This window comes from Panthera leo, chromosome B4 (genome assembly GCF_018350215.1).
Source record: "Panthera leo isolate Ple1 chromosome B4, P.leo_Ple1_pat1.1, whole genome shotgun sequence".
In the NCBI taxonomy this organism is placed as follows: domain Eukaryota; kingdom Metazoa; phylum Chordata; class Mammalia; order Carnivora; family Felidae; genus Panthera; species Panthera leo.
In genome coordinates, this window is record NC_056685.1 from 63,207,862 (window position 1) to 63,234,289 (window position 26,428).

A 26,428-nucleotide genomic window follows, 5' to 3' on the forward strand; every position below is an offset into this window, starting at 1 on the left:
TGCATGTAACTTTTTTATTGAGGCACAACAAGGCATTATAACTTGCCTGAACTTGAGGCAGTCAGTTTAGTAAGCTGAACGTTAATACAGTTAAGGATTAAGTGCAAACAATATACATTCACAGCTTGACTAGCGAGGCTACATCACAATTTATAAAGTGCCAGATTAGTGCTAATTGTCATTCAGCTTGAAATTTTTCACCTTGGGGAGGAAAACAAAAAAAGTAAGGACCTCCACCTTCCTCTAGGAAAGAAAACATTTTCCTAAACCAGTCACAAGGGCAAAGACTACTTCTCCTTTAACCCTACTAATTAGAACACCATTCTTTTACTGTCAATTCTGTACTGACTTTCAATCTTGATAAAGAAGATAGCCTGAAAATGTAGAATATTTCCAACTACTTCCATAAATTGCTCCCCTGTGCAAACGTAACCATATCTGGTCTCCCTGGAAGAGCTGAAGAATTGCATGATTGCTAGCAGTTTCATGGTCTGGAGCACCATCATTGGCATAGGCAGATACCAAGACCTCTTCATTCTTCATGAGGTTGACATATAGTGGCACATTCACTGCCAGCTTTAGCATGTGAAAAATGAAAACATAAGTGCCATTCACCGGGCAATTAAATCTACCAAGCTGAAGATCAAAAGTTTCTCCCAAGTTGTTTAGAAGAAGATCAAACACGATAGGTTGGTCTAAAGTTCCAGGGGCGAGATTAGAGGTTCTGGCTGCTGAGAAGGCAACGCGCATCTGCTGAGGCAGGGGATAGACGTGTACTGGCAGTATGGTGGCTGCTGGATTTGTCACGGGCACATCCACAGGGGTCATGCTACGGGAGTCTCCTTGTCCAGAGTCACCACTGTTAAACGTTTCGTTGTCTCTTTCTGGGCTGCTCACCTGAGAAGAATCACTCCACCCTGCTGTTTTATTAGCAACAGTGAGTTTCTCATAATGAAGCAGTTAGCTTTGAACACAATATTTAACATTAGTCGGCTACTGAAATACAGATAAAAATACATTTTATAGTAAATTCTAAAACAAAAACAACAAAGTATAGCTACAGTATACTTTTCTAAAGTTTTCTAGCAATAGGCTTTCATATTACTATTAAGCCAAAAAGGACCTAGATGATCTTGTCTGGTGGGCCTCATTGTTTTTTTAAGATTTTTTTTTTTTAAGAAAATAAGCCTCCAGGAAATGCTAAGTTACTAAAGATTAGCAAAGTCTGAAACCCAGGTTTGAACACTCTTTTTACTTCTTTTATCTTTCTTCTGTAATTCTCACTCAGTTCTTCATTCCTCAGTGATAAATCTACTCAAACTATCTAATGTACAAGGACTCAAGAAAACTGAGATTACATAAAAGAACCAACTTTTAGAACTACTCGCCACTCAAAGATACTCTGTTATGATACTAAGTCCCATGATGAATGCCTGTTCTTCATTTCCAAGTTAATGTGATATCATGAAATCTTAATGTTTTAAGTACTACACAAAAACATAGCTCAGATAGAAGGCCAAGGCAGTGTGAATACTGATTGCTTTCTTAAAAGGAAAAGATTGTTTTTCTGTGATAAAGTTAGTTAATCTTCGGTAATTCTTGATTTTCTCAGTTACACTGAATCTTTTCTACTAAAGGTCCTATTAAACCTTCACATTTTAAAAAGTATTATAATATCTTCTGAAATTTCAAGTCATGGTGTCTTAATTGCTGCTTTTTCCTATCTTTCAATGTAGTGACACTAGAGTATCTAGAAATGCCCATTATTACAAGAAACATCATTCTGAATCATCACATGAAACTATTTGAAGTATGCAAGATGAATACATATCAAAGGCTGAATTATGCTGTGGCGTCAATCAAACTGAAAAAGCACACACATACACTTTTAATTTAAATGGACAACTGGTTTCCACAGCCATTTCAGTTAGTCTAGTATTTCCCTCAGGTCTTCAGTACTACATTTATGCAAAATGAAAACTTTAAAAGCTAAATGGTGAAAACAATGTACTCTGGGGAGAACTTCACAGAAGACAAAGAAAGATCTAGAGGTATGTTCTGTGTAACCCAGTTAATCATCCTTACCTCTTGAATTTGTCCGAGGACCACCAGATGTCCCTCCTCGCTTGTAACACTGCTGGAAATTATCCTGAAATGAACGCGTAATATTTAACCTTGGCACCAAAAATGCAAGATGATAGTCCTTTCCCAGTGTTATTGGCTGGTAAATTTGTAAGATTAAAGTCCTCTTAGCCTTTTCTCTACCCTTCCCCAGCAGCCACAGAGGCTCAGATGTTTCCAAACACCAAGAAAGGCAAAAAGGGCAACAATAGCAATACTTGCTTCATCTGTGAATTAACCTGACCAATTAGGTATGCTAATAATTGCAAAAACAAGAAGGCATCCAGGAAACACTATGTAAAAGATACAATGTGAGGTAATGAGGGAAATTCAGAAATATGGCCTGGTCCTCTATCCCTTATCGCAAGATAAAGGGAAATAATAAGGCAAGAACACAGACTATTTCAATCTTGCTCTATTTATAGATCAAACTGTGAAGACAATTATGAACTACGTCAGGATTTTGTTTTGTTTTGACAGAGAGGTTGGTAAGAATTATACCATATGAATGTACTATTGCCTGAAAACATAATTTAATATCCTCAAGAAAAAAATGTTCACGAGGCAACATTTCAAACAGACTCCCAGGTATGTTGAAAGTCAGCCTCCAGACAACACATGAAAAGAATGATCAGTGGCATTAAATTAGCACATACAATAAAAATAAACACATGCAATAAAAAATTTAAACAGGACAAGAAGGCACACAATAATTAAGTCTCCTACCCCAAACTCCTAATCCTTTTCCCAATACAACAACTATCTCATGTTTTCTCAGCAAGAAATTTACTTTCTTTTTTTTTTTTTTTTAATGTAACCTCTATGCCTAATGTGGGGCTTGACCTCATGACCCTGAGGATCAAAAGTCACATGCTATACTGACTGAGCCAGCCAGGCACCCCAGCAAGACATTTAAAGCAGCACAAAAAATTCCAGAATATTGGTGTTAAGAACAGCTCCATTACAGACACCTGGGTGGCTCAGTCAGTTGAGCCTCCAACTTCAGTTCACGTTATGATCTCACGATTCCTGAGTTCAAGCCCCACAGCAGACTGGCTACTGTCAGCCTGTCAGTGCAGAGCCTGCTTCAGATCCTGTCTCTCTCTTTGCCTCTCCCTCCTTACACTCAAAAAATAAATAAAATATTTAAAAAAAAAATTTTTTTTTTTTAAAGGAGCTGTTCATTACTGTCTGACATTACCGTGCTAAGCCTTCATGTATGTTAATTCACTTAATCCTCAGGATATCTCAGAAAGTAATCCTCACAACACTTCAGAGTAAGATTGAGTCTTCATCCAACAGATGAGGAACCACAGATCAGAAAGTTTACTCAAACATACCCAAGGTCACACAACAAAGGAAGTGATGAAATCAGGAATCAAACCCAAGTCATTTAAGTGATTTGGTGTGTTCTTCGAGGTGTGTTCTTAACCCCCTTTTCAATACTGTCTCTGTATAGACATCTACCTTACCTCATTTAACGAACTGTAAGCTCCTCAAAAACAGGTACTTTATATCACAACAGAACTCAGTGGGAAACCACATACTTAAAAACTTGTAAAACTTCAAAACTGAAAATTCTGACGTATTTAGTCATATCCATAGATGATCAATGACAAAGAGGTCCCACGGTTTGTTAAAGTAGAATGTCTAACCTCTTACCAGTCTTTTATCATATGTAGTAAAGAAAATCTGAGCTATTCAAATAAAAATAAACAAAAAAATAAATTTTTGAAAAATACTTTTGCTACACCAGGTACCTAGAAAAGTTAAACTGAAAGCAACATAATGAAGTTGGGGCGCCTAGGTGGCTCAGTCGGCTAAGCACCCAAATCTTGATTTCAGTTCAGGTCATGATCCCAGAATCGTGGGATTAAGCCCCATGTCGGGCTCCACATGGAGCATGGGGACTGTGTGAGATTCTCTCCCCTTCAAAAAAAAAGGAAAAGAAAATAATAAAGTTAAGCTCATAGGGTCTGGAGTTAGGAAACATGCAGTCTCATGTTAATTCTACCATTCATTTGCTGAGTGACCTCAGATAAGTAATTTGTTTCTGAACCCCAGTTTCTCTCAAAAGGTAGAGGAGTGAATGAGTTAATGCAAACAACATGATAAATAAAGTTCTTAAGACCTTCTAAGTTCTGTGTAACAGACAATTGTCATTTATCTTCTGTGGGTTACTTGAAAAGCTTCCAACTCAACTCTCCACAGTACTGACAAGTAGTTCTAAAACAAAGAGTGCCTTGGAGTGTCTGGGTGGCTCAGTCAGTTAAGTGTTGGACTCCAGCTCAGGTCATGATCTCACGGTTTGTGGGTTGAAGCCCCGTGTCAGACTCTGTGCTGACAGCTAAGAGCCTGAAGCCTGCTTTGGATTCTGTCTGTCTCTGCCCCTCCCCTGCTCACATTCTGTCTAACTCTCTCTCAAAAATAAACATTTCAAAAATTTAAAAAAAACAAAGAGTGCCTTATACCAAATACACTGTGACTCGGCTATAGTTTAATCACAGCTTAACATCAACAACTGTACTATATTATTCAACTATGACAACTATTCTTACCCTTTGGGAATAAGGTGTTCCAGGATACTCTCTAGCTTGGAACTGTAGCTGGCTATAATTTCCATTGGTAATTGAAGGTGGTCCTCTATAAGTATCAAAACCTAATAAACAAACAACTTAAATAAAATTATGGGCAAAATTATACTAAACTTTTAAATAGTCTAATTCTATACCACTTTAAAAGTTAAACTGATCCTATAATACCATCATTAGATTTATGCCTTCTTTAAGCAAACTCTACTAATATTGCTTCCACAGGAAAACACATATTTATAAAATACCGCTAACTTCAAATAAGCCAAGGGCAGAGATTTACTACTGCTGCAATGCAGATGGGGTTCAAAAAGGTGCATGGTTAAGGCCTGTCTAGCGCAATTCTGCTAATACCAAGAGAATAACATGTGGAACCATATCTAAGACTTAAGAAAATATCACTATTATAGTCTCAAAATTTATATTTTTATGTATAGTATCCTCTCATAGAAAAATAACTAGAAAATGGGCACTGATTATGACACATTTTGAGACATATTTTTATTTGACATAGTTTGACTTGGGGCAGTCAAGTCAATTAAAAAAAAGTAAGTATTCAAATATGAAAACCCAAATTCATCCCCGGAAAAGAAAGATGCTCAACCTTTCACTGCAGCAAGTCACAGGATCAATCTGCTTTTCATACAAAAAGTTCCTCTGTTATATAGGCAATAGGTATATTAGAAAAGCTATATTTTACAGAAATAGGGAATTTTCTACCACAATATGGAGGGCAACTAAAAAAGGAACAAGGTAAAGTAAAAATAGTTTGAGTTAAGTAAATATATAAACAAAATAATTCAGTATAATTAAATTTTGTTCAGAGCATACCTTTATAACCACCAGGGGACCGATACGAATTGGTTAGTAATCTCCCACCACGAGTACATCCTCTAACAGATCCCCGGCTATTGACAAATGGTTGAGAGGGTCTGGGAAATACATTCGTCTGTGCTGGGTAAAAGGCAAGGCTACCATTGCTTACTTGAATAGTTCCATCAGGATAACTTGCTGCTTAAGGAAACAGTTTTAAGTCCAAGAGTTAAATGGTAACAAAGATTTAATATTCTTTATACTTAAAAGTCACTGTATATCAAAACCTTTAATATAATTTTCTCCCTTTGAAAAAAAAAAAAACAGGTGCTATATATACACGTACGTATATATAGAGATCCTGGTATCTATACATATATTTAGGTAATAGAATATTATTCAGCCTTAAAAAGGTAAGAAATTCTGACACATGCTACAACATGGATGAAATCTTGAAGACATTATGCTAAACGAAATAGGCCAGTCACAAAAGGACAAATACTGTCTGTTTCCACTTACTCTAGGTAAGTACCTAGAGTAGTCAAATTCATAGAGTAGAATGGTAGTTGCCAGGGGGCAGTAGGAAGAGGGGGAATGGAGAGTTAGTGTTAAATGGGTACAGAGTTCATTTGGGAAAGATGAAAAAGTCCTTAGAGATGAATGGTGGTGATGGCTACACAACCATCTGGCCATACACTTAAAAATGGTTAAAATGGTAAATTTTATGTTATGTATATTTGGCCACAATTAAAGGAAAAAAGGCTAAACACCCCAGATCAAGGAGTAAAAGACAATGAATTTTAATTAATACTATACCTAAGAAGGCACAGGACAAATATCCCTTATGTAAATCATCTACACAATGTTTTCACTCAGTACAAGTGAGAACAGAATGAGGTCATTGGTGGCTAGGTCCAAGGATTTACATTTAGTATCTCTTGTGAGTAACCAAATACCTCTAATGTTCAACTCATTTACTCAGGCTTAAGTTTTAGAAAACTCAATGGGGATCTGAAACACCAACACTAAAAATCTACAGGTGTTTATCAAATTAGGAAATAACTACAAAGTTGCCTATTCTTTCATGTATTTGGATAGCATAAAAGAGCAAAATAGTTTTTCATCTCTAAGCAAACAATGGAAAAGCATACTAAATTATATCTTTGCATTAATCAATGCTTTATTGTAAGAGGGAAAAAGAGAGAAAAGGCCAGATACCTATCTGTCTGTGCTAAAAGATTCAACAGAGTGATTTCAAAACTCTTCTAAGTAGAAGACGGGCACTTCTATAGTAGATAGGGCGATATATATATATATATATATCGCCCTATCTACTCCTATTACTGTCCATGGTAATCAAAGCAATCAGATTTAAAAATATGAACCTACTTCAAGGTTTAATCAACCATCTAGGTTCTACCTCTACAAAAGTTAAAATTAATAGGCGAACTTAATTAATAGAAGAAAGGCATTTAAGTGTTTCTCAACACTTGAACATGCGAAGAAATAATGCTTACTAGTCAAGAAAGAACCCTTAAAGTATCACTACTGAATTACTTTCCATTCTACTAGCTGTCATCTAAGTCTTCAAAATATCATATGCAAAGATCTTACCAGTCTCTTGAGAAAGGACAGTTTGTTCTACATGTATAGCTGGCAGTTGGCACTGGGGTGGTGTTTGTGTACTTGCTGTAGTAAAACTTTGATTGTAGCCAGGTGAATAAGGGGATTCTTTTACTTCTTGTTCTTTCCGTGGAGGCAGAGGTGCATTAACATTAAACACCTTAAGAGACAAAGGGTACACTAAGTCCTTTGTAATGTTTCATAGAAAAGGATTAAGGATGACATCCAACAAAATTCTCCAACATTCAAAAACTTCTATTTGACAGGCAAAGGACTTGAATGGACATTTCTCCAAAGAAGAGAAATGGCCAATAAGCACATGAAAAGATGCTCAGCATCACAGTCATTAGGGAAATACAAATCAAAACCACAATAATATACCACTTCATACTCATTAGGATGGCTGTTACCAAAAGAAAAAAAAAAAAAAAGAGAGAGAGAAAATCTAAGTGTTGGCAAAGATGTGGTGTAATTTGAGCCTTGTGCATTACTGGTAGGAATGTAAAATGGTGCAACCAACTGTAGAAAACAGTGTGGTTGTTCCTCAAAAAGTTAAACATGCAATTACCATATGATCCAGCAAATCCACTTCTAAAATATAACCAAAAGTACTGAAAGCAGAGGCTCACATTTTGTACATCAATGTTCATAGCAGCATTATTCACAATAGGCAAAAGGGGGGGCGCCTGGGTGGCTCAGTCGGTTAAGCGTCCGACTTCAGCTCAGGTCACGATCTCACGGACCGTGAGTCCGAGCCCCACGTCAGGCTCTGGGCTGATGGCTGAGAGTCTGGAGCCTGCTTCCGGTTCTGTGTCTCCCTCTCTCTCTGCCCCTCCCCCATTCATGCTCTGTCTCTGTCTCAAAAATAAACGTTAAAAAAAAAAACATTAAAAAAAAAAACAAAACAATAGGCAAAAGGTGGAAACAATCGAAATGTCCAACAGCTGAATGGATAAACAAAATGTGGTATAGACATACAATAGAATATTATTTAGCTATAAAAAAATGAAATTCTGATCCATAATACAACATGAATAAACCTTGAAAATATTTTGCTAAATGAAATAAGTCATATACAAAAGGGCAAATAATGTGATTCCACTTATCTGAGTACTTAGAACAGGTAATGAGGCAAAAAGAAGATAGGTTACTAGAAGCTGGAGAGAGGGAGGAATAAAAAGCTATTATTTAATGAGTATAGTTTAATGGTTTGGATGATGAAAATGTTTTGGAAACAGTGGAAATGGTTGTACAACACTGTAGATGTACTAAACATCACTGAATTATATACTTAAAAATGGTTAAAATGGTAAATTTTATGTCATACATATTTTACTATGGCCAAAAAAAACCTATTTGGTTTCTAGTAGATCTAAACTCAAATACAAAAATTAATCTTCCTGCTATTATGATATAATAATGCTTACTGAGCATGAAAGCTACACAGGCCAAGAGAGTACTTTTTCAAAAATTAAAGATGAAAAAAATCTGCCACCTACCAAATTTCTACCACATGGCAGGCAAATGACCTGTCCAGACTCTGGCCATTGTCTATAAAATAGCACTTCCATTACTCTCCAGCTCCCTTACCCTGCTCCATTTTTCCCCATGACACAGGTGACATTTCCCCATATGTATATACATATATATACATATGTATACGTATACACATATATATGTGTATGTGTATATTTTTCTCTCTAGCCCTCTCACCTCCATTATCAAATGTAAGCTTCTTGAGCACAAAGACTTGTCTCTTTTTCACTGCCAATACCCAACCCCAGTGATTAAGAACAGTATCTGATTTCATTAACGAGAAAAAGATAATAAAACCAATGTGGCAACACTGTGCAGGAGGGACAGGGCAAGAGGGAAAACAAAGAAACTAATCAGTTCTAAGAGGCCAAGCATGAAGGATAAAACTAGTGAATTTAGGTGCCTGAATTCAAAAGCTTATCTCCCTGCATTGTATCTGCTTTCCATTGCCACTCCACTGGCCCCACCCGACCACCATCACTGAAAAGTATCCAGAGTGGGGCATTAAGCATCATCAGATACTTACTGGCTCAGACTTTTTTTCTAAAGAACTGTTCTATACTATTCTGTTTCAGAGAGTAAACATATAAACCTAGGTATATTACCTTGAAAAATGTTTTAAGCTTAAACAATTTGCAGAGGAATGTGTAATTCAGAATACCACACAAATTGGAACAATTATCCAAAATCAGCATAAGATCAAAATAAAATCAAATGAAAGTTTCCAGAATGACAGAACACCCAAGTATGTGCCCTATATTTCAGGCTATTGATGCTATGGAACATCACTAGTGTGGTATTAGTAATGGTTAGTATTATTAAGCTGTTCACAGAAAATTATGTTTCTCACTCACACATTTTTTTTTTAATTAATATGAACCCTCAGCTTTGCCTGCTACTAATTTTCTGAGTGGGGAAAATGTTCTGATAAAATATCCATTCAAAATTCTCAAGGCTTTGGATTTAATACTCTTTCACCACAAACAATATTTGCATTGGACAAAGCAAGGATCAACCCAAATAAGAGCAATACAAAAGGCAAAGTTTTTCACATAGTAAGTACCCAATAATGGACGTAAGAGAAACAATGGCTTTTTAACAGGAACAATGAACTGTAATCACCATTCACGTTTCATACTCACTGTCTGCATGGCTTGAAAGGGCGCTGTGTTAATCGTTACTGAACTACTACTTGCTGGAGGTGACTGGAAGCCCTGTTCAGAGCCCTTTGACATGGGAGGATTTGAAGAAGCTAGTGAAGATGGTTGCTTGCTTGGGGGAACTGCTGCCTGGGAAGGAGAAATGCAGCATCAGCCAATCACCTGCCATATAACAAGCAGTTAACTTACACTAAACCCCAGACTGGCCTAAGTCAGCAAGTTCTATAGGATGACATTCGGACACAGGAATGCAAAAGAATAGCTTCTGCTTACAATTTCAAATCACAACTGCTGAGGATGCACACTAGCATTTGCTGTGCACAGCTTGCTGACTAAGTGAAAGAGTCTTACTATTAATCAGTCTAACAGATGAGGTACTGAACTTTTTATGAGTACCTAGTCAAACCCTGAAACGGTAGTTTCCAACTAAGAATCTAATATTATTCCAAATCTATACAGAAGAATTACGAAAAATCTTGGGTTAGTTGCTTAGTCAATGTTAATTTTTCTTGATTTTAAAGTCTTATTCCTGGATTTCTAAGTCAGCTGCCTTTAAAAAAGAAAATCAAACCTGATCTAATTTAAATAATACTTATCTATGGTAATAAGCAAATCCTTGATGTAACAGATTACAAATCCAAAGGCTTAAAAAGATACCAAAAACCCAGTCCTAATCAGATTATGAAACAGAGAGCTGTGACTCACTTGGTCACACCTTCCTCTTCTTAAAATGAGGAACCAAGTAATTTTAATTTAGACCAAGTCTACACCATAAAAATTAATGTGTATCTATATATTCTTATATTCTGTAATGAATACATTATCTTGTATAATAGCGAACCAAAAATAGTAAAATCTAAGAGCTGCTAAATTAATCTAAAAAAATCATGCTATCTTGCTATACCTATTTCAAGGATTTGCTCAAACTTAGCAAAAACTATCATTTTAGAATTGAAAGCACAAACATAATATAGTTGACCCTTGAAAAACACACAGGTTAGGAGTGCTGAACCCCAAAGTCAAAAATCCACATATAACTCTTGACTCCCCAAAAACTTAACTACTAATAGCTTATAGAGATGGAAAGGAAGCCTTACCAATAATATAAACAGTCGATTAACACATATTTTGTAAGGTATACGTATTATATATTGTATTCTTACAACAAAGTAACCTAGAGAAAAGACAATGTTAAGAAAAGCATAAGGCCCAGTGTCCATCAGTAGATGAATGGATAAAGATGTGGTGTATGCGTGCGTGTGTGTGTAATGAAATATTATTCAGCCATAAAAAAGAATGAAATCTTGCCATTTGCAACAACAGGGATAAGCTAGAGAGGATAATGCTAAGCAAAAGAACTCAGCCAGAGAAAGATAAATACTGTAAGATTTTACTCATATATGGAATTTAAGAAACAAAACAAATGAGCCAAGGGGGGGGGGGGGGAAGAAGAGAAAAAAAAGAGAGAGAGACAAACCAAGAAACAAGACTCTTAACTACACAGAACCAACCGATGGTTACCAGAGGGGAAATGGGTTAAATACATGATGGGGATTTAAGGAGTACATTTATTGTGAGGAGCACAGGATGATTTAAGGAAGTGTTGAGTCACAATATCATACACCTGAAACTAATATTACACTGCATGTTAACTAAATGGAATTAAAATTAAAACCTAATTTAAAAAAAAAGAAAATCATAAGAACATACATTTACAGTATTGTAGTTATCAAAAAACTAAAACGTATAAGTGGACCTTCACAGTTCAAGACCATATTGTTCAAGGGTCAACTGTGCTATCAAAATGCTTTTGACAAAATTAGCCAAAAGAAAATGTAATTCATTCTTATGGAGGTAGTGCTAATATTAACACTATAAATTTATTGAGTTTCAGTTATGTAAGTAGATTTTTCTGCTAAGGATTCCATCAATATAATATATATAGTGAGAAACTTGACTTACTCCTACCTAAAACTTTTCATCTTTTTTGACAACAGCAATTTAGACATATTTATTGTATGTGATAAGGCATTACACACTACTAAGTTTACTTATATGGCAAAGTCACAGCAAAGTTACCTGTAATTCCAGGACAATATCTACAGAAAGCAATACATTAGTCAAGTATAAATGTTAAATAATTCAACTGATCATGCCTGTAATGCATAAGGTAAGCTGGTTCTGCTATTATTTTAGACAGAAAAGAAATTAACACAATTGGCCTCTTATTACCTCAGGAGTCTCTGAGGTCATAAACTCTGTTTCAGATCCCGAAGAAGCCTGATCAGTAGTAACCAAGCAAGCATTTGAGCTACAAGTAACTGAAGAAGAAGCAGCCTAGACACAGGAAGATATAAAACATGATAAAAGGCACATTTTGTTCACTTTATATTTCTTGAGTCCTGAGCTTCATAACACGTAACTCTTACCAAGCACTCACTAGTGCCAAATACTATGCTAAACACTTTATACATATTCACGTGTTTAGTCCTAACAATAACCCTGTGAGGTAGATACAACCATCCCCATTTTATAGACAATAAGGCATAGGCAAAGATAAGTTAAGTAATGGATCCAATATCACACAAAAATTAAGTTAGTGGTGAGAGTCAAACCCAAGCAGTCAGCTAAATTGCCTTTCCAGGCCTGGTCACCAAAGCTATACATCTAATCCCATCCTCATTTATCAAGATTCTTGGTCCTAGAAACCTGGGCCTCAACAGCAGATGGAACATCTGGCCCTCAACAGCAGTTCAATGGAAGCAGCTCAGGGCACATTCAACACTGTGGGCACAGCTCTGCCAGGGATCACAGTAACTGTGGTTTGGCTCTCTGTGCTCCCACTGTCTTAAAGAGGTAGGCAGAAGTACAAATAGAAATGATAAGCTTAGGGCGCCTGTGTGGCTTAGTCGGTTAAGTGTCCAACTTCGGCTCAGGTCATGATCTCATGGCTTGTGAGTTCGAGCCCCACATCGGGCTCTGTGCTGACAGCTCAGAGCCTGGAGCCTGCTTCAGATTCTGTGTCTCCCTCTCTCTCTGCTCCTCCCCCATTCACACTCTGTCTCTCTCTCCCTCAAGAATAAACATTAAGAAAGAAAGAAAGAAAGAAAGAAAGAAAGAAAGAAAGAAAGAAAGAAAGGAAGGATAAGCTCTACATAAATTACAGAGTCACCAAAATTCTAACAAAATGTTAAAGCTAATAACATAAAACAAAAACTGGAAGAAAGCAAGCACAGGAAAAACTAAGGCTGTGACAACTGTAACCAATAAAAAACAAAGTGGCTACAAAAGAATTCTATGGCACAAAGATATTAGAACATAACAGGGAGAGATCTATAAAAATCCAGCAATCACAAGGTCTGAAGTGTCCATGACATGAATCTACTCCTTTTATCTCAATCTCAGAAGCCCAAGTAATAAAATGGGTTAATTGGAAACTAATTAATGGCAACCAAATATCCAGAGCAGTTACATTTCAGTGACCTTCTAGAGAGGGTCATCATAATAGGCCACTTCTTGGGAAGGAGATGGGGACCAAGTTTTAAAAGAGGTCTTAAGAAAAAAAAATTTTTAATCCTTTTGAAATTTTATATACCTAAATAAATAGGTATAATTTAGATCCGACTAAAATATTAGAACTATTATGATACTGTAGTGTTTCTAAAACTAGGTCTTTCTTCTGGTCCTCTTTCTAAAATAACAAGACAACTGCCCAAAATAATTGGAACTGGGTATTGTGGGGACAGAAGTTTCCTGCTACAGAAAGATTTACAAATGTTAAGCTAAGACATTGATACCTGAGCTTTTGAATTTAAAAGGTTCACTTAACAACAACAACAACAAAAAATAAAGATAAATTCTTCACATTAGTATTTCTTTAGAAGTTATGGCAATTCTTGCTTCCAAATTACTGCTCTTTAAGCAGACCAGCTGAAAGCAGTTTTAGGTATTGGTGAGTAAACATGATGCTGGGGACCTGTGATTCCCAAACAACGCATGTGCAGATTCACCCAGGAAGCTTATTACAAATATAGATGTCTAGATAACGCCCCTGGAAATTCTGATCCACTAGGTCTAAGGTGATATCTAGATAGATATATCTTTAGGGGCACCTGGGTGGTTCAGTCAGTTAAGCCTCTGACTTCAGCTCACGTCATGATCTTGTGGTTCATGAGTTCAAGCCCTGCGTCAGGCTCTGTGCTGATGGCTTGGAGCCTGGAGCCTGCTTCTGTGTCTCCCTCTCTCTCTGCCCCTCCCCCACTTCTGCTGTCTCTCTCAAAAAAAAAAAAAAAAAAAATTAAAAAAACCTTACAGATAGATATATAGATATATATACAGAGATATATATAGATACCTTTATTAAAGTGATCAAGTGCTTCTGATGCAGCCATCCACAGACCTGCCCCTGAGAACTACTAAACTAGACCAACAGCTTTTTGAAAACCTTTAACTTGTCCATTGAAAGCCTCATGTAGAACCCTAACAGCTAGAACAGGTAACATGGAACCCTTAAACCAGTGAGTAGGGTGAGGGACTCAGCTCAATAAATACATTTTGAAAACTGAGCCATACCTTATCAACTAAATATAAACCACTGTAAACAAATGGTATTTACTCAGAAGTTTTTGGACAGGAAGGCAATAACTGTTGAGCCATCTGGTCAAAATACTTAACCTATCAGGGATGCTATTGTTAAGAAAATTGCCATAAAGTTTTCAGAGGGATCCTGATAATTTTTTTAAAGGTAATGACCAGAAAACTATCAAACCTTGTACTTTTTTTTTTCTTGAACTTACTATTGATAGAAGTGCAATGTGGCATCAGAGATCTCAATGATCTGGTTCCTTTGTAAATCTAAGGTGTTCTGTGAAAATCAGTTCCTCAGAATGTCAACTCTTATGTGTGAAGGGAGGCAGGAGATTAGCTAACCATGTGCTAAACAAAATTAGTATCTTTCTTTAGACTCTTGACTATGCTGCTCTGCCAAAGTGACTTAAGTAGCCAAGGGCAGAGTAAGATTCCCAGACAAGGTATCTCTGAATTCTTCAGGCTTGCTCTTTCCTTATTAAAGTCTGCCAGCCTTCTCTATTTTAACAGATGTCTTCCCCATGATCATTAGGTAACCTTTGGAGGGCCAGTTGTACTTAATCTAAAAAACTAGATATCCTTAGAACACTTTCAATAATTTAGTTAGGTATATTAGAATCAGCAAGTCTGATCTATCTTACCAAAGCAAGAGTTTCTTCCCTGAATAACAAAGAAATTAAAAATAGCAAAGAAAGATCACTTTGGAGAAGTTACCTGTAATGGCTCTTGAAGAAAATCACTTTGACTGGAAAGATTTTGTTCTGTAGATGCTGCAGAGAGTGAAATCAACAGTAAACTATTGAGGGAGGAGAAAAGTTTATGCATATCAACTGGGTGGAAACTAAAAGTTTATACTTTACAAAATAAGCCATAGCTAGAAAAACTAGGTCTCAAGGCCATCATGAATTTTCTGTGAGAGCTCTAAAGAGTCAGAGAGGATTTGGGAGACACTAGTCCCATCTGTGACACGCATGATGTTTTAAGGTTAAAAGGGCAAAAGCAGCATTTCAAAGCTTCCAAAAATCTATTACTTTAAAAAATGACTAGTAATAGTAAACTGGAAGATAAAATCTAAGCTATCATGAATAGTAATCAAGTGATACACTCAAATTCCAAGTTTCAAAATAACTCTTAGCTGGGTCATATGTCTTTTCAGGTTTTTTTCCCCCCTTTGGTCATGTATATTAATATGCTTTTCAATTATATAGTTTCGGTTTGGTTTTTTCTTGTTAATGTCTATCACTTTTGTTAATTACTCTTCATTCTCCTTACTTCATCCAGGAATTACTACACCCATCTTCTAGTTGGTGTCTGCTCACTACAACTGGACTGTGGCTTCAAATACCTCATTCCTCCCCTGAAATAAATGAGTATAGAGCAAAAAGCCTAACGTCAGGCCAGATTCAATTCTAGGTTCCGTCATTAGGTACTGTGTTAATCGATGTACTAAATATCACTGATGTAATTTCACTCATAATTGGGATCAAAAAGTTTCAATCCTAGATTTATAGAGTCAAAAGGACCCCAATCACTTCAAAATTTGCAAAACCAGCTTGTGTTTCTCCATTTAACCATCTGGAGACCTTCTATAAAAGGCAAACAGGTCAGGTGAGCACACTAATGTCTTATTGGTAATTTACCCATATATAACTGATGACACATAGATACATTTAGAATTAACACAGAGACACAATTTAACCCTTAAGATATCTAGAGTAAAATTATTTGTAAGAGGTAACAAATGTTGGACCTATGCATGTTTACTCTCAGTTATGATTACATACCTACTGGGCTACCTGGAGTAGTTGAAGGCGGCTGTGACGATGGAATTGCACTTGAAGGTTTGTCAAAATCCAGAATAGATTCCTAAAGACAAGATTTTCTAAATCATGACTAGAAACAATTATTCATTTAAAAGCTATTACCATTGGGGCACCTGGGTGACTCAGTCAGTTGGGTGTCTGACTCTTGATATCGGTTCAGGTCATGATCTCACAGTTGATGAGATCAAGCCCCATGTTGGGCTCTGTGCTGATGGTGTGGAGCTTGCTTGGATTTCTCTCTCTCTGCCCTTCCTGTGTTCTCTCTCAAAAATAAATAAACTTAAAAAAAAATAAACTGTTTAAAAGCTATTACCATTGCATTACTCACAACACTGTCCATAGCTATTAGCTATAAGAATCTAGCTAATAACTATCTCAAAATGTTGATAACTTACTCTTTATTTTAAAAAAAAAAGTGTTTATTATGAGAGAGAGCACTCATGAGCAGGGCAGAGGCAGAGAAAGAGGAATAGAGAGAGAATCCCAAGCAGGCTCCATGCTATCAGCGGAGCCTGATGCAGGGCTCAATCCCATAAACTGTGAGATCATGACCTAAGCCAAAATAGAGAATTGGACGCTTAACCAACTGAGCCACCCAGATACTCCAAAAACTTAGTCTTCATAAGAGAAAGAGTTAAGAGTTAAAATCTAAAGTAACTGTCAAACCTTAAAATCATGTCAAGTAATTCCAAAGCTTAACTATGAAAAAAAAAAACAAAAAACTCCTGACTTAAGCTCTTAAACACAAGCATTAATTCTGTAACCTTGCTTTTATTATGTCCAACAACTGGGGGTTTAACAGTCTCATCTCAACCACTAATCTAGCTCATTCATGCTCTCTGATCTTTCATAATGAGTAACGATTCTCTCTCCCATCTGCCTATCTTAGTTTTCAAATGTTTCCAACATTTTGAATAATTAAGCTACCCTTGTAGCAATCACTTTTCATCTTCAAATAACCTAAATGGGTAAGGAATTCCCTCATAAGTAGAGGATTACAGGCTAAATAACTTGCCATGGATTTTATAGCCAGTAAATAGCAGAACCAGGATTTAAACACAAGTCTAACTCCAAAGCTCAAGATCTTTTTACTACACAAAAAGATCTTATTTGTCTACTTCCTCCTTCAATAATATTGTACTATTCTGAAATTCTGTAAGACTCTGTATGACACAATTTAGCACTTAACTATTGCCACAAGTTAAAATCTTATACAACTGGAATATAAACTCCTTGAAGGCAATAAATGTCTTATGATTTTCTACACACAATAGCACCTACCAGAATGCCAAGCACAGAGTAGGTTCTCACAGTCTGAGTGGAAACTACCAATGATCTACAGCAGAAAATATATTTGAACACTTATACTTTTTACATGTTTAATTCATTTCATTACTCACAACAAACTTAGGAATAAGAATTATTATCCTCATTTTTCAAAAAAAGAACCAAGGCAAAGAGTAAAGTAACTTGCCTGAACTGTGAGACCTAGGAAGTGGCCAGAATTCCCATGCATTCTGAACACCAGAACCTAAGCTCTTAGCAACTTCGTTACAGGAATGCCTGGGTGGCTTAGTCAGTTAAGTGTCTGACTTTGGCTCGGGTCACATCTCACGGTTTGTGAGTTCAAGTCCTGCATCAGGCTTTGTGCTGACAGCTCAGAGCCTGGAGCCTGCTTCAGATCCTGTGTCTCCCACTCTCTCTGCCCTTCCTCTTGCTCACACCCTGTGTCTCTGCCTCTCTCTCTCTAAAAATAAATAAACATTAAAAAAAAACAAAACACTTCACTGTAATACTTCTGATTAGAAGCGAGTAGCCCCAGGAATATCATTTAAGATTCATTTAAGAATGGCTCATACTTGCATAAAGTTACAAGTTCCTTGAATCTGGGTCATCAGATCCTGCAGTTTTTCTTTCCTCAATACTGGATCCTTTGGAAGGGTCGAGGAAGAACCTACAGGCTGATGCATAGGCTTAGGCACCTACAAAATAAACCCACAATGTATAAGAGCGAAATTCACATTCAACAGCCTAATTCAGGAAACTCACCTTATCACTACATCTTAATGAAACCAGAACACATAGCAAAGCACATTTATCAGATTTATGTCAGGTAAAGAATTTCCACAACAATACAGTTTCTAAATAATTTAAGCAAACTTTATAAACACTTTTTCCCTTTCACAATACCTCTAATGGATATCTTTCTAAAACAACCTCTTTTCAAAGGGAAGACCCAGAGTAACAAAACTTCCTTGACAGAAAGTTTTTTCATTATGGACAATCAGCTGATGATATTCTTTATAAGATACCACTAACTGTAAGACACGCAAATGATTTTTTTTCCCCAGAGAAAAAGTTACTATCACCACATTCCACTTTTAAATGTCTGCTTTCAGAAACATTAAGAAGTAAATATGTATACAAACACATCCTAAGGTTGAAAAAATTCACTACTATATTTTGTTATCAGGTTAAGTATACTTTGGGGGACTAACGATGTTTATAAAGTGGTTAGTCCTCACGCTAAGTTGCTTATGAAAGCTGCATACCCTGAATGCTGACCTAATGCTGATATGGTTAACATCTTACAGCTGCCAGTGTCTGTCTCCACCAGCTCCTCTTCTCCACCTTCTAATTCACTGGGAAGTCACACAGCTAAGCTTGTCAAAAGTGTCATACAAAATAAGAGTTAATAAATCCTAAGTGAATATACGAAAGACTCTTTTAGGAGAAAAGTATTAGCGTTAGTGATTAATTTCACGTTATCTAGTCTTTTAGCTTTGAACTCTATTTTGTCCTTGACTGTACTTAGTCATGTTCTAGAAAGCTGAGATTGCAAGACAGAGAGACAGTGTACTATATAGACAAGTGTCCTCTCAGTCACTGAAAGGCCCTGCAAATTCAATATAATGCAGTCTGTACCATAAAGACAAATTAAATGAGTTTTGGCCTTTCCAACTAATTCTACATACTATCCAACATATAGCATAATATTCTGGTAAGGTAAAGGCTCAGTACTACTATACTTAATGGAATTTTAAATTTCTTAAAACAGCTTTACTGAAATATTAAATTGGGTTTTTTAAGTAAGTTTCTCAAAATAGTTGTCATATTACAATTACTGTTGTGTGATATCTGGTTAATGAAATAAGGCTATCAATCTTCTATAGAGTCAGGAAGAAGCTGAAATTGATATTAGCACTTGAAGAAAAGAGGGAAAAAGGTGAGCAAAGGGAGACAAGTAACTCTGAAGTTCTCTTCCCATAAAGCAAAACTGAAGCAGTGGCAGATTTTGTTTTGTTTTTTTTTTATTTTTTTTAATGTTTATTTATTATTGAGAGACAGAGAGAGACAGCACATGAGCATGAGAGGGGCCGAGAGACGGGGAGACACAGAATCTGAAGCAGGCTCCAGGCTCTGAGCTGTCAGCACAGGGCCCGAAGCGGGGCTCGAACTAAAAAACCGTGAGATCATGACCTGAACCAAAGTCGGATGCTTAACCGACTGAGCAACCCAGGCACCCCTTTGGCAGTTTATTTATAAAAAGCAATGCTTTGATTTCTCCAAGCAAAAGTTTTTCACACTGTTAGGGGACCAAAGATTTATCAGAGAGCCTCTGGCTAAAATGGCACGAAGTGCAGGGAACACTACTAGACAGAGATGGAAAACACTAGGAAGATAAGTTCACATTTCTTAGCAAACAAGGTAGTAACAAGTTCATATTTAAATAGAAGTAAATAACTTGTAATTTAATAACCTTAATAGCAGTGTATCCAAGGCTTATTCATTATAAGCCTTCTTATCTTCTTGAAATAGGTTATCATTAACAGAATGAGGTCTTCTATTTGAACTAAATCTCATATTCCAAACTTAGTTACAGAATATTTAAAGCCTATAGTTTCCACTTCCAGAAAAATTCTCATTTTGAAACAGAAATGGAGAACTAATTCAGATCCTACCCGACCTACTACTGGAATATCTGCAACCACCATGTACCTTCTTCAAAGAGTGCAGGCTAACCTGAGTGATTACAAAGAGTGAAAGAAACTCAAGAGAATACAGAAAAATGTAACTTCTGTCAGAAAAGGTCATCCATGTGCCAGGCAGAAGATGATGAATGAAACACAGTAAAACAAGCCCCTCGTCTTGTGACATGCATTTACATTTCTCATGTGTTCACACTAAGGTCTTGTCTGAGCTATTCACTATTTTCATGTCATATCATGTCATTAAAATTTTGGCATTCAAACAATAGTTTCTAACTGTGGAAATTTCACCTCAGCTTAGGCTTAAAACACAGACTAGGTCTACTTCCAATTTCAAGGGAAAACCAATTACATGTTAAGGAGTTAAGTGAAATACTTTATACATGAATTTAACACAGATTTCGGAGATTCTTTTTAAAGAGGACTAAAAAGTTATGACTACCACCAGTCCTTACTTATGCCTACATTGACCAGAGCAGACTGATAAAAACAAACTCACATCTTTGGGTTCAGTATTAAACTTCCTGGGCAGGAGCTGGTCATTTGGTATGAGGCTTGCTGGAGCTACCCCCCAGGACTTTGGAGAAATCTGTGATTGTGGTGTTAAAGGGCGTTTTTGACTCTCAACATTATTTTCCCAGGATTTTGGAGTCTCTGGCTGTCTTGCATCCTGGTCTTCACACATGGGAGTGGCCCATGACTTGGTGACGTCCTGTTCATTCTGCACAGAAGGTGTCCAAGACTTTGGAGATTGCTTCTTTGGATCCTGTTCTTTCTGCAGCTGAACTGGCCAAGGTTTTGGTGTCTCCTGCTTCTTCTGTTCTTCTTGAGTATATCCTGTTTTGGATTTAGGAGTTTCTTGCTTCCACTGGCTAGGAGCTGGCTTAGGTTTAGAGACATCCTGCTTCTTCTGCTCTTCCTGCAGAGTAGACCTGAGTTTTGGATCTTGTTTCCTCTGTTCTAAGGAAACTGCAGGCTTTGATACCTCCTGGTGCTTAACAGAAGGCTCCCAAGACTTGAAGGATTCCTGTTTCTTCTCCTGACCATCGGGTTCAGTAAGCATATCCCAACATTTGGGGAGATTTGGTTTTCTAGCATAATCTGCTTCCCAAGATTGCTCTTCATCTTGTTTGCTTGAATAATCTACTTCTGTCATGTAACGTCTGTTAAGAAACTAGACCAGAGGAAAATACGTGCTTGAGTCACAAGATTTATAAAAGACCTTGAGAGACCTTGAGGGGAACACTGAACTCTATTAGTATTCCTATGTCCATTGGTCTGAGTCACTATACTAAACTAACAGGAAATTTCTGTCCTTATCCTACTTGAAAAGACCATCCTATGTTTTTGTCCATTCCTTTTCCCTCAGTTAACAGAAATACAACCTTTGATACTTCAACAGTAGCAATGTATACTTGACCCACCTAAGAACTGCACATCACCGTGCCACGTTTGCTTGACTCAGGCTCTTTGACCAAGGTTATTCTGCCTCTGCCAACCTTAGACCACTCTACTACCCGACTCCCTAAAATGTTAAGGCAGAGGATATAGTTCAACTACACACATTTACACTATTTAACCTTAAGCCTTATGTTTCCTGAATTAGCAGCCTTTTCTTTATTTCTCTATCAGTCATACTGTGACTTTGACTCTTTGGTTTTTTTCAGCTTCCATGAATTTCAATGTCACTTCAAAAAGAGAACAAACACTTTATTACCAACGTGAGTAAGTTCTAACGAGAGCAAAATCCTACCCATCTTTAAAGGGCCAAGAACAGTAGCTAACGCTTGAGCAGTTTACTGTGCACCAGGTCAAATTCAAATTCTAAGTAATTTAGAATTTGACTCCTTTCATCCTCACAAGATGCCTCATAAGGCAGGCATTACTATTATCCCTATTCTATATACATGAGGAGAGCAGACACAGCTGGGCTAGACATCGTAGCCAAAGTCACTAAGCTCATAAGCTACAAAACTAGGATTCAAGTTTAAGAAACCTAGTTCCAGAGCCTCAGCTCCTAAATGCAACACAATACAAAAGTCTCAAAAGCCAAAATCAGCAAATTACCTTTCAGAAACTTACCTCTTGTGGTTGTATCTCTGGCTGTGCAAGTTCCATAAGAGACTCTGAAAAGATAAAAGGAGTATTAAGCAAATACTAAACTACATTTTTAGACTTATTACAACTGTAATTCATTCTAGTAACATATTTAAAAAAAAGGGACAGTACAATGAAATATATTAATGGCAGGAGTAATTCTCACTATTGCTTGTTGGTCAAAAACACGTGGTCTGAGACTAGCTAAAGCTAGTAGTTCTCCTTATATGACACTTTTCTAAAGTCAAGTTGCAGTTAAAAACTGATTGAAAATAAGACTATCTCCTCTTACACACAAATACAGCTTCTTTCAAGTTGAAATTATACCTCTAGTCCCATGGCGTAAAAATTAGTCATTGAAACAGGCCTTAAAGGTCTCCTACGAGCCAGTTTAAGGTTGGAAGGTAGTAAGGGAATGGAAACCCTAAAGCATTAGACTAAGTGTTAAGAACTAATAGAAAGTAGACATAAGAAATGACTTGAATCATGCTAGTAGTGGCCACTGGAACTCTGCCTTCTCTACCCCCATAGAGATGACTTTTTTTTAATAAATTGAGCTTCCACAGACAGGAGCAAAACTGTCATTCCCTCAAAATATTTCTTCCCTTAAGAAAGGTGGAATTTTGAAAAGTACATTTACTGATTTTGGCAAACATTTTCCAAATATGTTAACCTTAGATTATTTATATTCTCATTCTACTACCATATTGGATTCTACTATAAACATTTTAAGTGACAATTTTAAATGGAATTATCCTACTAACAATTTAACAAAGAGGTTCATTCAAATTCCATAAGGGCCTCATTTCAGCAGGGTATTCTCTTGTAACAAAGGATAACCTATGTTTCTGTTAGCATTCATTCTGTAAATCACAGTAATAAAACCTAGAGACCTATTCTAAACCTAAGTTTATCCTGCAGCAAGTAAAGATTTCCATGCGTGTAGAAATTAACAAATTAAAATAAGGCAATCCTTTTACAATGATTTCACTCATTCTGTGTAAATATTAAAAATGCAACTACTATAAAGAATTTCCAAGATCACAACAAACCTGACTCTTTGACAGATTCAGTTTTCAATAATTGTTTTTTCTTCTCTGATTTTATTAGCATTTCTTCCTCCAATGATACTTCTTTCTCCTTAGCATTTTTTGGGACTGGGATACTTTCAAAATAGCCTGAGTTCAGCAATTTAGACAGCAGATCTTTCATGTGTTTGTCTAAGAAAGAGTGATTAAGACTTAGTTATCACATAACCTAATAGTTCACGGAAAATTATTTAGAATAGAAATCCTAATATAATTTTATCCTAGTTACAGTATGTCAACACCCCACATTGGGGGGATTCAAAGAACTGGTCAGTATCATGAACAGCAAATGTGCAAGCCATATTTCTGTCATGCTGAATCAATATAAATTTTAAAGATCAGAATCCCAAAGTTTAGCAAGTCACTTAAGTTTCTCTGGGCCTCCATTTCCACCATTTGAAAAACGGCTAAAATCAGAGACCCTAATCAAAGGCTATGTTACAAAAGCACACATCTGTTCCCTGAACTGAGAGAAAAGCCATTTTTCCTATCTGTCCCAAAGACATCACAAATAGCAATTATTCTACCTTCCAAGTAATTAAGGCTTTATAGAAGTAAAAGTTCCTCAAACATAACCATTAGAAAACCCTATCTTGGACGATCTCTAAAGGATTTTTAAACTCCAAAATCCCATGATAAAGATTTTACTCTTGAATTATGCTGTGACTCTTAGCATATCACCATTTGAGCATATCACCATTTGATGAACAAGAAAAATCTTAAAATGATGTTAAAGTAGCTGCACCATAAACAGATCTAAAGTCTATTTCACTTTTAATATCCCCTAAAAACATAATTCCCAAATTACGTTTGGGTGCCCATACTTGATTTGGGTCTATTATTCCTTTCATAGGAGTAGTACTATGACAGGTTTTTAGTATTTTTTTTTTTTTAATATTCACTTATTTTTGATAGAGAGACACAGCACGAGCAGGGCAGGGGCAGAGAGAGGGAGACACAGAAATCGAAGCGGGCTCCACTTACAAACCATGAGATCATGATGCAAGCTGAAGTCAGACGCTTAACCAATTGAGCCACCCAGCCGCCCTGTTTATTATTTTTTTAATAAACTTTGAGATATAATTTTAGTTCATTCATTTTAGTTCAGTCATTTTAAGTGTACAGTTTTAGTAGATACATAGTCATGTTACTTCCACCAGAACCATGATATAAAACATTTTCATCAAAAGTTCCCTCGTGTCCCTTTTATATCAATCCCCTCCTCCCACTCCCTGGCAACAACTGACCTGCTATCATTCTAGTTATGTCTTTTCTAAAATTCCATATAAATGGGATCATATAATAAGTATCACTTTTTTTGGTCTGGCTTCTTTCACTCAGCATAATTATTTTGAGATTCATCCATGTTGTTGCATGTATCAACAGTTTATCCTTTCTTTATTCCTGAGTAGATTCTATTGTATGAACATACCATATTTTGTTTATCAATTATCAGTTGATGTACATCTAAGTTGTATTCAGTTTGGGGCTATCATGAATGAAGCTGGTATGAACATTCATGTCAAGTACTTACGTGAACATGTGTTTATAATTCTCTTGGGTACTTGCCGTATAATCGCTTGGTCATTTGGTAAGCATTCACTTGTAAGAAACTGTCAAACTATGTCTCAAAGTTATTTGTATCATTTCGCATTCTAACCAAGAAAAAAATTTCTATAATTTAAACTTGAAAGGACATAGAAATTTTGAAAGCATTATACTACAAATATATTTCCAAAAAAGGAAGCATTCACTACTAACAAAAATGTTTACCAGCTTGTAATGTTCTCATTATCCTAAGCTAGTACACAAAACTATGTACTTAATGTTCATTTGTACTTGGTCATTTGGCTGAAGTCTATTTAGGAAGCCAAAAGACTCTTTCTCTCCAGATCATTTCCAGATTGACAGACAACAATGCTTCAAAAGACTATGTAGCCAAGCCATCCCCATTTTCTTAGGCAGGTCCGATACATAACAATGTATGTATTTAAGATTCTTAAATAGAACTAGTACGGTACTGCTATGCAGAGAACTGAACCCCAAAATGGTCAAGCCGGTGTTGAAGCCAGCACTAGTCTTTAGCTCTTATTCTCAAATCATAGTGATTTGAGAATCACTTAACCTTGCCACTTAAACTTGCCACTTAACTTGCCACTTAAAAACTCTCCCTAGGTTCCATTTAGTGAGTATGATTATACAGTAGCTGCCTTTTTTTTTTTTTTTTTTATTTTTAACGTTTATTTATTTTTGAGACAGAGACAGAGCATGAACAGGGGAGGGGCAGAGAGAGAGGGAGACACAGAATCTGAAACAGGCTCCAGGCTCTGAGCTGTCAGCACAGAGCCCGACGTGGGGCTCGAACTCACAGACCGCGAGATCATGACCTGAGCGGAAGTCGGACACTTAACCGACCAAGCCACCCAGGTGCCCCCACAGTAGCTGCTTTTAACCAAACTAAACAGAGATCTTTTTCCCTATGAATATAGCATTGTCAGACATGTAAGTTCTAATGAACTGACACAGTTTCAGCCCTCAATATCATACTAAACTTCTAAACATAAAGTCTAGTATTTAGTGCATAAGTCCAGAGTAGAGAAAACTCACATGTCGTTCCTACCACTGCTTTTTCACTACCTTCCAAAAGGTCCCAAAAGTACAAGGATGACTGCTCCATCTGGTCTTCAACACTGACAAGGAAAAGCAGAGCAGAACGAAGTAGCTTTAGAGGTACACACATATACATGTGGAGCAGTACAACTTACATGGTAGAACTCGTCAACAATCAGGACATTCAAGGTTAATTTTGTCTTTTTACTCTCTCAAAAAGTTAAAATTTTGTAAAAGATGACTAAATGCCTATTTATGGATATCAAACGTAAGCATTTTCTCTTAAAAACAACTAAAATATTGTACCAAATAGACCCACTAAGGAACACACCAAAAAGAGTTTGAGGCTGTCAATGCAGTGTCATTAATTATCAAGTGTATGTCCTAGAA

General features: G+C 36.5%; 1 protein-coding gene across 9 annotated transcripts in view; it reads right to left on the reverse strand.

Moving 5' to 3' along the window:
* Nucleotides 1-26,428, reverse strand: part of CAPRIN2 (caprin family member 2) — a 45,128-nt gene continuing 18,700 nt past the window's right edge. The window contains exons 6-19 of one of the 9 annotated variants that reach the window (XM_042946183.1): nt 26,036-26,118; nt 23,393-23,560; nt 22,326-22,369; nt 20,743-21,417; nt 18,114-18,236; nt 16,216-16,297; nt 15,146-15,201; nt 12,077-12,181; nt 9,827-9,973; nt 7,140-7,308; nt 5,544-5,723; nt 4,680-4,780; nt 2,086-2,149; nt 1-920 (exon numbers count right to left, since the gene is read on the reverse strand). In XM_042946183.1, the coding sequence (XP_042802117.1) occupies nt 352-920; nt 2,086-2,149; nt 4,680-4,780; nt 5,544-5,723; nt 7,140-7,308; nt 9,827-9,973; nt 12,077-12,181; nt 15,146-15,201; nt 16,216-16,297; nt 18,114-18,236; nt 20,743-21,417; nt 22,326-22,369; nt 23,393-23,560; nt 26,036-26,118 (2,566 nt within the window). In that variant the 3' untranslated portion in view covers nt 1-351. Of the gene's footprint in view, nt 965-2,085; nt 2,150-4,679; nt 4,781-5,543; nt 5,727-7,139; nt 7,309-9,826; nt 9,974-12,076; nt 12,182-15,145; nt 15,202-16,215; nt 16,298-18,113; nt 18,237-20,742; nt 21,418-22,325; nt 22,370-23,392; nt 23,561-26,035; nt 26,119-26,428 lie in introns of all 9 variants that reach the window. The other 8 variants (XM_042946182.1, XM_042946187.1, XM_042946188.1 and 5 more) reach the window with 8 other exon arrangements.